The 12,639-nt window shown below is 38.1% G+C and overlaps 1 protein-coding gene across 3 annotated transcripts in view; it reads left to right on the top strand.

Annotated features, from left to right (window-relative positions):
• Positions 1-11,729, top strand: part of BARD1 (BRCA1 associated RING domain 1) — a 76,132-nt gene extending 64,403 nt beyond the window's left edge. For all 3 annotated transcript variants that reach the window (XM_045520454.2, XM_074364050.1, XM_074364049.1), the window contains 2 exons: positions 1,621-1,718; positions 2,871-11,729. In XM_045520454.2, coding sequence (XP_045376410.2) covers positions 1,621-1,718; positions 2,871-3,203 — 431 coding nt within the window. In that variant the 3' untranslated portion in view covers positions 3,204-11,729. The remainder of the gene's footprint in view (positions 1-1,620; positions 1,719-2,870) is intronic.
• Positions 11,730-12,639: the final 910 nt, after the last annotated feature.

The following is a 12,639-nucleotide window of genomic DNA, read 5'->3' on the forward strand; positions in this document are numbered from 1 at the left end:
GCCCTCTTGGTGTCTGCTGTCTCATTTCTCTCCATGTCATGCTTATCTCATTCTAGTATCTTTTAAGGCCACATTCTGTTGATTGACTAATGCCAGCACATTGCCAGGACCAATAAATACCATTTTAGTATGCTTTTTTTTTTAATGGTTTAAATAACCAACTAACTCCATAAAATGGATAAGCAGCCAGCATATGCACAGCTCATTTATTTATTTCTGTAATTAGACGTTAGCTGTTTACTTGTTACAGTAGATATCATAGGAGTATTCAGTGTTCAGTCCTTGGCTTGTATGCTGGTATATACCTTCATCTAAAGACAGAGGTATAAATGCTCTGCAGATATCTTCAGGAAAGGAGATTTAGAAAGGAGCTACGTGCTGAAGTGGTAAAAAGTGAAAGTAATAATTTATATGTAAAATAATGAGTGAGGTAAGTCAATGATTTGGCTAGACTGCTCATGTTTTTTGCATTGGTGTTTAACAGAGAACCAGTATATGAGGTAATAATGCAAGCACACTGTCAGTGTTTTCCTGTATGATTTTGACCTTTAGTCAGAAATTTTATTTTGAGATGCATTTTCAATATACAGTAAAGTTAATATTTTAGTATTAACTTCATTAGAAGGATAATCTTACCTAGTGAGTTGTTATTAAAACATATTTTAAAAATACAATTTTTAATGAACATTAAAGAACAGCTTTTATGAAACCATCATATTTCTGATCGGTTAGTGAGAAGAACAGGATTCAGCATAGCAAACGTGGCTAAATGTGATCCTTGTATTAAAAATAGTAGGGGGAAGGGACACCAAAGCACAGAAAATTAGGAATTACATGATAGGTTATTATAGATATGCCAAGGTTTAGTGTTAAATTGGAATATGCATTAATAGTCCCAAGTTAAGAAAAATTGTCTCTTGACAAAGCTCTGCTTTTGGAGAGATGGAGTATTCAGTCGTTAAAATATTCCAACTTTTATATATTAAGCAGCATCTTGGAACATCTCAATTGAAGCAGCTCTAAAAGCATTGAAAATACTGAGACCAAGTCATCTCTAGACTGGTGACTTCAGTGTGGACCTGTCAAATCCCAGACATGGCCCAGACTCTGCCTACTATTTATTTTAACAAGTGCTGTAGTGCCCTTTTTATGTGGCCAGCTTAGTGAGGTGCTCTGGACTCGAGTAGTTTGTTTAATGTCAGATCACTTTTAGTCTAACAGGAGGTTGGACATAGGATTACCAGAATGAGAGTGTGGATGACAAGCCCGCAGGGTCACATCATTGTGGGCTGAACTAAATGAGGGACTTTTTATTCACCTTAATTTTGATAATAGCTATTAAGAAAAATTTAATTTTTATTCTTGTACGTGAAATAGTGTGTTGAAGAAGAGAAACTAAATTAGTGTTCAATATTACTTCATTGCTCAATCCTTACATTTCTTTATGTGGAAAACCAGTTTTATTACATTTTGTTTTGGCACAGGTAAGGTTTCTATTTCAGAATAATATTTAACCATGAAGAAAAATCACTTAGGTAAAGTGCTTAATTTCAGTGTGAAGGAAATAATGCTTGCTTGATATTTACTTTGCTTTTTTCATTGTTTTTGTTTTTTTGCCAGGGGTGAAAGCGTGTCTACAAAGAAAAGAGTGGGAACAGGAAGAAAAGTATGAAATTCCTGAAGGACCACAGAGAAGCAGGCTCAACAGAGAACAGCTGGTATTTTCCTTTTGATACTACTTTCAGTGTTCTTATTGTAACTTAATATCATTATTACCGTCAGGAAAAACTTCTCCTGCCCTTTCAACAAGTACAGGTGACTGATTAAAATTTTAATTGTGTTTAGTTCAAGCACTTGATTCTGAGAGATGATCACAATGAGCAGTAAAATCCAGAAGGTAATAATTTCATACTCTTAATGGATTTTTGGCATCTTGAACATTCCCATAAACCTTTCAGAATCTGAGATAAGTCTCATATACAGGAAGGAGCTTGAAAGAGGACTTACAGCTGCTGCTTGGATTTAGTTAACCATGTCTTTATTGCCACATATTACAGTTTTAATGGATAATATTCCATTATCCTGTTGACAGATAAGTATATTAGAAATGTCAAAAGTTTTTGTAGAAGGGAATTGTGGAACTTTTCCTGTAAAGCACACAGAAGTGTGTTTCATAGCTAATTGGATCCCTAGCCATGGCTTTATAGTGTACTGTGTTCCGAGGAATACATCTGTGGAACCCTGGAGGCCACACTCCCACGTCGCTGCCCTGGAGATTTTAGGTTGGTAATATTTAGGAACCTGAATATGGATGGGCACAATTGGAAGGTTCCATGGAAAAGATGTTACTCTTACAGTCAAGTTGAGCTTAATTAGTACCCTGAAGTGTATTTCAGATACCCTAGGAAGGAATTCTTGGAGCTTTAAGTCCCACCAAATACGAATAAACATTCTGATAAAAGAAGATTGATAAACAGGTTGTGTGTGTGTGTGTGTGTGTACACATAGCACACCTAAAATGTGAGAAGAGTGAAAAGGATCAGAGTCGTAGGAAAAAAATTGTAAATAGGAAACCTTTATTTTCATAAGTATTTTTCTTGACCCAAATAGTTTACTTGAAATACAAGTTGTCCCAGAACCTCATTAAGTAGCTTTTTTTATATATATTTTTATTGAAGTATAGTCAGTTTACAACGTTGTGTCAATTTCTGGTGTGGAACATAATGCTTCTGTCATATGTGAACAAACGTATATTCATTTTCATATTAAGTAGCTTCTTAACTGCTCACTATTATTTTTATTTCTCATTCATATGCGGTGTTTTAAAATATTCTGATCTGCTTTTAATGAGCTTTTTCTCGTTATTTCAGTTACCAAAGTTGTTTGATGGATGCTACTTCTATTTTGGTGGAACCTTCAAACACCATCCAAAGGACAACCTTACTAAGCTGGTCGCTGCAGCTGGGGGCCAGATCCTCAGCAGAAAGCCCAAGCCGGACAGTGACGTGACTCAGAGCATCAGCACAGTCGCGTACCATGCCAGACCTGATTCTGACCAGCGCTTCTGCACACAGTACATCATCTATGAAGATTTGTCTAATAATCGCCCAGAGAGAGTTCGGCAGGGCAAAGTCTGGATGGCTCCTTCCAGCTGGTTTATAGATTGTGTGATGTCCTTTGAGTTGCTCCCTCTTGACAGTTGAATACTACACCAGATGAACATTTCAGATTGAATGTGCACAGTGTGAGAACCCAGTGATTGCACTGTTTTGATCACATTTTTACAAATAGGTAGACTCATTCATATACTGTTTTTCCTTGAATTTAGAAAAAGAAAATTGTACTCCGGAGTAGGAATTCCTTCTATTTACCAGTTAGATGCCAAGATTTGCGTTAAAGACTTTTCTTTTTTAAATTGGCGTATGTATTGATTCATCATGTCTTTCTATTCACATTATTAGCTATCAAAGATTAATGAGAGGGTATCAGAACGTTGGTTCAATATACGAGTGGTATCATTATGTCTCAGCCTTTTAATATTTGATGAAAAAAATCCATACCTGCCATCAGCAGAAATACTTGCCTTCCTTTAGTAAGCAAATAATATTGTCAGATAATTTATTCTGACTTTATTATAATGAGAATAGGGTACCTGGTCTAAATGTGCCACCATAGGTGTTAAACTCTTCTCCTGTCTACGCTTGTGTTTATATAGCTACTTAGAATTTACTTGGATATCTGTTCCTGTATTTTTAGCCCCATTTTTAAAAAACTCTTATCTGTTAATCAGGAAATCATGATTTGAATCTTAACATTATTGTTCTTTGGTGCTAAAAATCAACACTGGGCTCATGGTACATGTTTTTATTGTATATACTTCCTTATTGTTAATAATCAATTTATAACTGCGTGCGCTCTCTGTACACACACACACACACGCATGCATTTTCTTTAGCGTATTATAATTTCACTATTTCTTAGGAGTTCTCATCAGACTAGCAAATTGTCACTCCATTGCAGATAAATTAGAAAGCAGTCTTTCTGGTAGACCTTACTATGTCTTGCTAAAATAATTTTTTGAAGGTTTTAATTTCTTTCTTCATAAATTTCTTTTCATTTTTAGATTGCTGGGGAGGCAGAAGTTGGCAGTTACTTGATTTAGGACAGATTTTCTCCAGATGCTACAAAAGGCTACGACAATAAGTCTAATGGTAGGAGTGAGAAGGACTTACTCGTAATACCAGGACCGTCAGGGCTGCAGAGTTGTGGGCAGGGCATCTCCCGAGAATGGGAAGACCTGGGCAGGTTACTCTGGTCTGAGTGTTCTTATCTGTGAATTGACAAGGTAGATTAGATCATTTTAAAACATTTTCTAAGAAGCAGAGTTCTTTAATAAGTCCTCCTAGAAATTGAATATACTTAAAATATTAAATACATGGAAAGGGAGTCACTGTTGAGACTTGCCAGTTTGGTCCTTTTTGACCCAAAGAGAGTAGTTTGATAACCATTAGACTGGAATGCTGAGAGTCTGAAGTTGATGAACATTTTTAGATCCATTTGTTTGAAGTTTGAGACTCAGCTGATTATTTCAAAATAAAATTTACTTTAATCCCTTCTTTGACATATTATTTTTCCATATGAATAAATATATTATGTGAGCACAATACTGCTGGCCTTGACCTTCACGGGTGAATTAGCTCTGAAACATTCTCCAACCAACTGGTAATGTGTTTGTCCCACATTTCATTCTAATGGAGACTGATGAACAGCACAGCACCAAACAAATCTGAGGGGTTAGATAATGTCTGGATTAAGTAATTTAAGACTCTCTGGGATTTGAGTTGTCATTTTTGACTTATAGCTGACTTGTAGTCACTTTCTATTGCCTCATTGGTCGTATTCCTAGACAGGTTTATGTTTGCTTTTCTGATCTGAATCCCTGTTTGTAAAAACACTTTCGGGAGTTGCTACTCGCTTTCCTTCGTTCATTTTCTTGGTTTGTCTCTGTCTCTTGTATTTTGTGTCTCACTAGTAAGCAGTGTTATTTTTTGTTTCTTTAAGTATTTTGACAGCAATTAATTAAGCAGTTAATTAAGAGCAGTTCAACTCTTGAAACGTCTTATATTTTCTATATAGATATACTTGTAATTATTTTAATTTTTCAATCATAGATTCAAGCTTCCTTTTTATTTACCATAAATCATTAAAGTTATTTGTGCTTCTGTATCTCTGTTTCTTCTGTAGAAGTGGCTTATTCTGCACTTTGCAGACTGAGACTGAAGGACTTGTGAGGAAATCTCAGCTGACAAAGCTCATCTTTTTAAGCAATATTTCTAAAGTATATTAGGTACTTTATTACTTAAATATTTTTGTTTTTTGAACACAGCGTAACCTTGGTAGTTTGGAATCAAGAGCGTCAGGTAGTACTCTTAATAATTTAAAAAATGTTTTTTAAATTAAAATATAATTGACATACATCATATTAGTTTCATGTGTACATCATGCTGATTCAATATTTGTATACATTTCAAAATGGCCACCTCGTTAACTCTGGTTACTGTTTATCACCATACAAAGTTATTACAGTATTATTGACTCTGTTCACTATGCTGTGCATTATATCCCCATGACTTAAATTTATTTTATAACTGGAAGTCTGTATCTCTTAATTCCCTTCACCAATTTGGCCTGTCCCCCCCAACCTCCCAATCCCTCTCCCCTCTGACAACTGCCAATTTGTTTTCTGTATCTATGAGTCTGTTTCTGTTTTGTTTTTTAGATTTCACATATAAATGAAATCGTACAGTAATTGTATTTCTCTGACTTATTTCACTTAGCATAATGCCCTCTAGGCTTCTCCATGTTGTCACAAATGGCAAGATTTCATTCTTTTTCATGTTGATACTGTATATATTCATTGTACATATATACCACATCTTCTTTATCTATTACCTTTTGATGGGCACTTAGGTTGTTTCTGTATCTTGGCTGTTGTAAATAATGCTGCAGTAAACTCTAGGGTAACATATCTTTTCAAGCTAGTATTTTTGTTTTCTTCAGATAAATACCCAGAAGTGAGACTGCTAGAGCAAATGGTAGTTTTATTTTTACCTTGAGGAATCTCCATACTGTTTTCCACACTGACCAATTTACATTCCCCTCAACAGTGCATGAGGGTTCCTTTTTCTCTACATCTTATTTTTGTCCTTTTTTTAAAAATTTGAGATATAGTCAATTTACAGTGTGTCAGTTTCTGGTGTACAGCACAATGCTTCAGTCATACATGAATACACACATATTTGTTTTCATATTCTTTTTCACCTTAAGCTACTACAAGATACTGAATATATTTCCCTGTGCTATATAGTATAAACTTGTTTATTTATTTTATATATATCAGTCAGTATCTGTAAATCTAACTCCCAATTTATCCCTTCCCACCCTTCCCCCAACTGGCAACCACAAATCTGTATTGTATGTTTGTGAGTCTGTTTCTGTTTTATATATAGTTCATTTGTCTTTTTTTTTTTTTTTTAAGATTCCACATATGAGTGATATCATATGGTATTTTTCTTTCTCTTTCTGGCTTACTTCCCTTAGAATGACATTCTCCAGGGCCATCCATGTTGCTGTAAATGGCATTATTTTATCATTTTTTATGGATGAGTAGTATTCCATTGTATAAATATACCACAGCTTCTTTATCCAGTCATCTGTTGATGGACATTTAGGTTTTTTCCATGTCTTGGTTATTGTAAATAGTGTTGCTATATGTCTTTTTGAATTAAGGTTCCCTCTGGATGTATGTACAGGAGTGGGATTGCTGGGTCATATGGTAAGTCTATTTTTAGTCTTTTGAGGAATCTCCATACATTTTTCCACAATGGCTGCACCAAACTGCATTCCCACCAACAATGTAGGAGGGTTCACTTTTCTCCGCAACCTCTCCAGCATTTCTCCCTTGTGGCCTTTTGAATGATGGCCATTCTGACTGGTATGAGGTGATACCTCATTGTAGTTTTGATTTGCATTTCTCTGATAATAAGTGATATTGAGCATTTTTTCATGTGCCTGTAGGTCATTCATATGTCTTCACTGGAGAATTTCTTGTTTAGGTCTTCTGCCCATTTTTGGATTGGGTTGTTTGTTTTTTCTTTTTAAGTCATGAGCTATTTATATATTCTGGAAATCAAGCCATTGTCAGTCTCATCTTTTGCAAGTGTTTTCTCCCATTCTGTAGGTTGTCATTTTGTTCTGCTTCTTGTTTGGGACCCTCTGTGCTTCCTATACTTGGATATCTGATTCCTTCGTTAGGTTTGGGGAGTTTTCAGTCATGATTTCTTCAAATACCTTTTCAATCCCTTTTACTCTTTCTTCTCTTTCTGGGATTCCTATTATGCATAGGTTGGCATGCTTTATATTATCCCATAGGTCCTTTATATTATTTTCATTAGTTTTTATTTGTTTTCCTCTCAGCTGTTCTGATGGGGTGACTTTTGTTGTCCTGTCTTCTAAGTCACTTACTTGTTCCTCTTCATTATCTAGCCTACTTTTTAGAGACTTTAGTGCAGTTCTTATCTCAGCAAATGAGTTTTCCATTTTTATTTAATTTCCATTTTAAATTTTCATTTTAATCACAGTCTCTTTTAGTTCCTTCAGTAGTTTGATCACTCCTTTTTTGAAATCATGATATAGTAGACTATCAAGGTATATTTCATTGATGATTCTTTCAGGGGATTTCTCTTGTTCTTTTAATTGGGAGTGTCCTCTGCTTCTTCATTTTATGTATAACTCTCTGGCACTATGGATTATAGAGTATCAGTTATCTACTGTGGTCCTGAAGGGGTTTATTTTATCTAAAACATGTGGAAATAAAATTAAAAAGAAGAAATAAACATTTGAAAACAGTATAATAACAGAAGAACAAAGTGAAGAGAAATAAAAATCAAGTTGAGACAAGTTTTTAAAAATTTCAAAGAAAACAAGATTTGAAAACTATAATCAATAACAGAAGAACAAAACAAATAAAAATCAAATTGAGACCAAAAAATTAATTTAAAAAATTTTAAAGAAAATTTTAAAAGGAATTTAAAAATTAAAAAATTAAAATTAAGAAAGAAAAATGAAAAAAAAAAAAGGTGTATGTGTTCCCATGGAGACCGCCTTAATAATTTTGTCGAGAGGTCTTTCTTGAGTATAGGTGGTTGCCAAGTCATCCTTCGAGCTTTTTTTCTGTTATCCCTTTGGTTGAGGGTGTGGCCAGTGTTGTGGCCAGAGCCTGCCCTGGCTATTGAGCGGGGCCTCCTTTGTGTTCTGTGGTTGTTGCTGCTCCTACCCTCGCCCTGCTGCGCAGACTCCGCTCGCAGGTTCTAGAGGCCTTCTGGTCACACTCCTGGTCTTTGCTGACCCCAGGACTAGCAGACGGGCAGGTCGCGCCCCCTCCCAACACCATATCCTGGAGCCCGCTGGTGCACGGTAGGTGGGCAGGTCGCTCCCCCATTCGGTGCCGCTCCCCGTGCTGTAGGGCCCGTGCTCTGTAGGCAGACCTGCAGGAAACAGCGGCACCAGCCCTTGCCCCCGCTGTGTGCCAGAACTGCTCCTTGTTCATTTGCCTTAGAGGTGCGTGTTCACAGAGGCACTGGGGCAGAACAGTCCCCTTGCCCGGGGCTGTAAACAAGTCTCAGTCCTGCCTATGAGGTTGCGGAGCCCCCAGGTAACGATTCAGGTTTCCACCCCACCTCTGCCTGGGAGCTGCGTCCTGGAGAATATGGCGGCCGTGGCTGCGCTGCGCCTCTCTCCTCCCCGGGAACGCGCCAGTAATGGCGCCGTGGGTCTGTGGAGACAAAGGCCATGCACCCCTACTCCTAGGGCACACCAGCTGTGTTGCTTTGCTTTTTTTTTTTTGCAGTTTATGGGGGACCGAGGTTGATCTGCTCTGTATTCCCTCCCAGCCACTGCACGCAGCGCCCTGCAGTCCCCCAGGGCTGCCTCAGTGCGGCTGCCCCAGTCCTCTGCTCGGCTCGGGCGGCCTGTCCCGGCCTCCAGCTGCCAGCTCGCGTCTTGGGCTGGGTGTTGCAGGGACCCTTTGTGCCCGTTTAACTTAGTTCTGTCTGTCAAGGGCTGTTCTGTACAGATCCGAGCCTCAGAGGATCCCCCTCCGTCCCGCTGGCCTCTCCTTTGGAGACAGGGAGACCCAGCAAACGAATGCTATTCTGTCTTTGCTGGTCACTCCCCACGGGACTGGTCATGCACTGCTTTGCTTTTACGTCTTTCTTTTTTCCTTTTCTCCTACCAGATTTGTGGCGTATTTTGCCTTTTGAAGAAGGCGATGTTCTGTCAAAGTTCAGCAAGTGTTTTGATTGGATGGGTGGGTTCGTGGATGTCACTCTTGGTGTATTTGTGGGAGAGGGTGAGCAATGAGTGTCCTGCTCCGCCATCTTGGCCCTCCTCCCTTGACTTTTTAGTAAGTGCCATTCTGACAAGTGTAAGGTGATAACCTCATTGTGGTTTTGATTTGCATTTTCCTGATAATTAGTGATGTTGAGCATCTTTTCATGTGCCTGTTGGCCGTCTGTATGCCTTTGGAAGATGTCTCTTCAGGTCCTCTGTCCACTTTTAAATAGTGTGTGTGGTTTCTTTCTTTTTTCTTTTTTTTTTTTTTTTGATACTAAGTTGCAAAAGTCCTTTATGTAGTTTGGATATTAACTCCTTATTGAATATATGATTTTTGAATACCTTCTCTCATTCAATAGGTTGCATTTTCATTTTGTTGATTTTGTTTCCTATACAAAAGCCTTTAAGTTTGATGTAGTCCTATTTGTTTATTTTTGCTTTTGTGTCCCTTAACCTGAAGAGTTAAGGTTCAAAAAGATATGAATAAGATTGATTTCAGAGAGCTTACTGCCCAAGTTTTCTTATAGGAGTTTTATGGTTTCTGATCTTACAAGTCTTTAATCTATTTTGAATTTATTTTTGTATATAGTATAAGAGAGTGGCCCAGTGTCATTCTTTTGCATATAGCTGTCTAGTTTTCCCAGTATCATTTACTGAAGAAACTCTCTTTTCTCCATTGTATATACATGCCTCTTTTGTCATAAATTAATTGACCATATATACACAGGTATTTCTGGACTCTATTCTGTTCCATTTACCTGTGTCTCTTTTCATGCCAGTACTATACTGTTTTGATCACTCTAACCTTGTAGTATATTTTGAAATGAGGTTTTGTGATGCCTCCAGCTTTGCTATTCCTTCTCAGGATTGTTTTGGCTACTTGAGTCTTTAGTAATTCCATACAAACTTTTGGATTCTTTGTTCTAGTTCTGTGAAAAATGCCATCATTTCTTCAAATAAATTTTCTGCTTCATTCTCTTTTCCTTCTGGAACCCTATAATGTGAATGTTAGTACACTTGATGTTAATCCAGAGATCCCTTAAGCTAGTCTCTTTTTTTTTCTTTTTGCTGTTCTGATTCTTTTTCTGATCTGTCTTCCAGATCACTGACCTGTTCTTTTGTATCATCTAATCTGTTGAATCCTTCTAGTGTATTTTTAATTTCACTTATGGTATTCTTCAAGCCTGATTGGTAGAAATCTCAGTTTTCCTATAGCACTTTGGGGCATTTGTATATCAGCCCCATTGGTTTCCCAAGCCAGACGTTTTGGGGCTGGTCTCTCTGGTGTAGATCCTAGGGGCTGGAGTGCCTGATGTGGGGCTCCAACCCCATGCTCCTCCAGGACAAGCTCCTGCCTGGTGAGATCCCTCCCTATTGTATGCCACCATGTGTGGAGTAGGATTTTTGGAGAGAGTGTTTCTCTGCCACTACTACCCATCTCAATGTCCTTTTCATCTTTTGTTGTGGAGCAGGTGTTCAGTTAGTTCTCAGATTTTACTCAGAGGGAATTGATACAAATGTAGTTGTACATTTGTGTTTATAGGAGGAGGTAAGGTCAGCCTCCTATGCTGCCATCTTGAACCACCTCCATCAGGGACTTCTCATGGTTCTGTTAAAGTCAGAGGGTTGGTAGCTCTTCTACAGCAACACACATGGCTGTTTTCTAGTTCTATTCCTCCCTGTATTTTGCAGTTTTCCCCCCTTTTCCCTTGACAGCTGCTACTCTGTAGCTACTTACCTATTTCTATTAACAGTTTACCCTATCTAATTTGTTAACTTTTTTTTGACTTGCTGACGCATGGAAACTAGATAGGAAGTATATTAGAATTATGAATGAAATAAGGATAAACAAATGATGTGTGAGAGTTTTAGTGATTCATCTGGGAGGTAGATACTTAAATTTTCATAGATAAGACTTACCATTTATTTCATCTGTCTTGATTTCTTTTGAGCCTTCTTTGTAAATTCAGCAATTAAGTGACCGCTGCATAGGTGAAGATTGCATTTTGGAAGGTTTAATGTTTCCCATGGAAATAAGAAGATGCAGAGAGGAGGACCACATTACATGTTAGCTCTTACTGCCGCCATAGGTTGGGATGGGAAAAAGGAGTGCTCTATGGTGTTCTAAAGTTTTGTGGACCTCACATAGTCACAAATGTCTGTTCTGTTCTCTCAACATGGCAGGAAATATTGCTGTTTTTATTTAATAACTATGTCACTATTTTGTTTGAGGATGGACTGAATTACAAGTTGTGAACTTAATGTATATCTTTATAAGTCAACCCTTTTCAAAGATATGCACATCGAATCACCTAATAAATGAAAACTAAACAGTTCTAATTTTTTTCCTAGTCAACTGATACATGTTATGTGTGGCTCCTTAGCTGCATACTCTCTTATGACTCGGGATTGTTGATGATCTGTGTAGCTTTCTAAGGCACAGAGTGCACCTTTTGATACCTGGAAGTTTCTATCAGAATAGCAACGTGGGAGAAGCGGGGAAAGCCCTCGACTGTTCCGACTTGGACCTGATGTGAAGGGTTTGTGACTAATACCCCGGCTAGGATAAGGACTCCTTTGGCCCCAGTGCTCCAGTTTGCCTGTGCTGCCGCTCTGAGAAGGTCAGTAAACTTAATGCCAGGCTTGGAAATTGGATTAAAGTCCCCAGGAGGGCATAACTCCTTCACGGGCCTTGAAGTCACTTGGACCCGAGTTGTTTATATCTCTTTACTAGTTCAGTTAACCTGGGTCCACAGTTATAAAGTCGGGAAAATACTGTCCATCTTACATGGACATAAAGATGGATAAAAGCACTGAGCACCGGCAGGCACTCACAGGATCCCCCTCTAAAACCTGTGTGAGAAGACGGATCAGACAGAGACATCTCGAATAGTAGCTTGTTGAAAGTTGGCCTTTGGTAGCACAACCACCTCCATCCTGAGAAGACCTGGATATTGTCCCCAACCCCAGCTCAACTGCTGGCCTTCCTGTGGTCACTTTACTATTGTTGATCTTAACAACATCCAGGACATGGCCTGTCTGGCTAACTTCTTCCCTCTGATTCCTCAGCTATGAGTGAAGTTTCCCCAGCTATGTAGCCTGCATTGCCCATTCAGCTAAGATTTTGTTTAGCTTTCGTCCTCTGAATGCATTTACTTTGGGTACCAAGACTACTTATGGCTCCATACTTACTATATGCACATTAGAAAGCAAACTTCTGTGAGTGTTGTGTCACAATCCCTTTTG

The sequence above is a fragment of the Camelus bactrianus genome, chromosome 5 (genome assembly GCF_048773025.1).
Source record: "Camelus bactrianus isolate YW-2024 breed Bactrian camel chromosome 5, ASM4877302v1, whole genome shotgun sequence".
Classification (NCBI taxonomy): Eukaryota; Metazoa; Chordata; class Mammalia; order Artiodactyla; family Camelidae; genus Camelus; species Camelus bactrianus.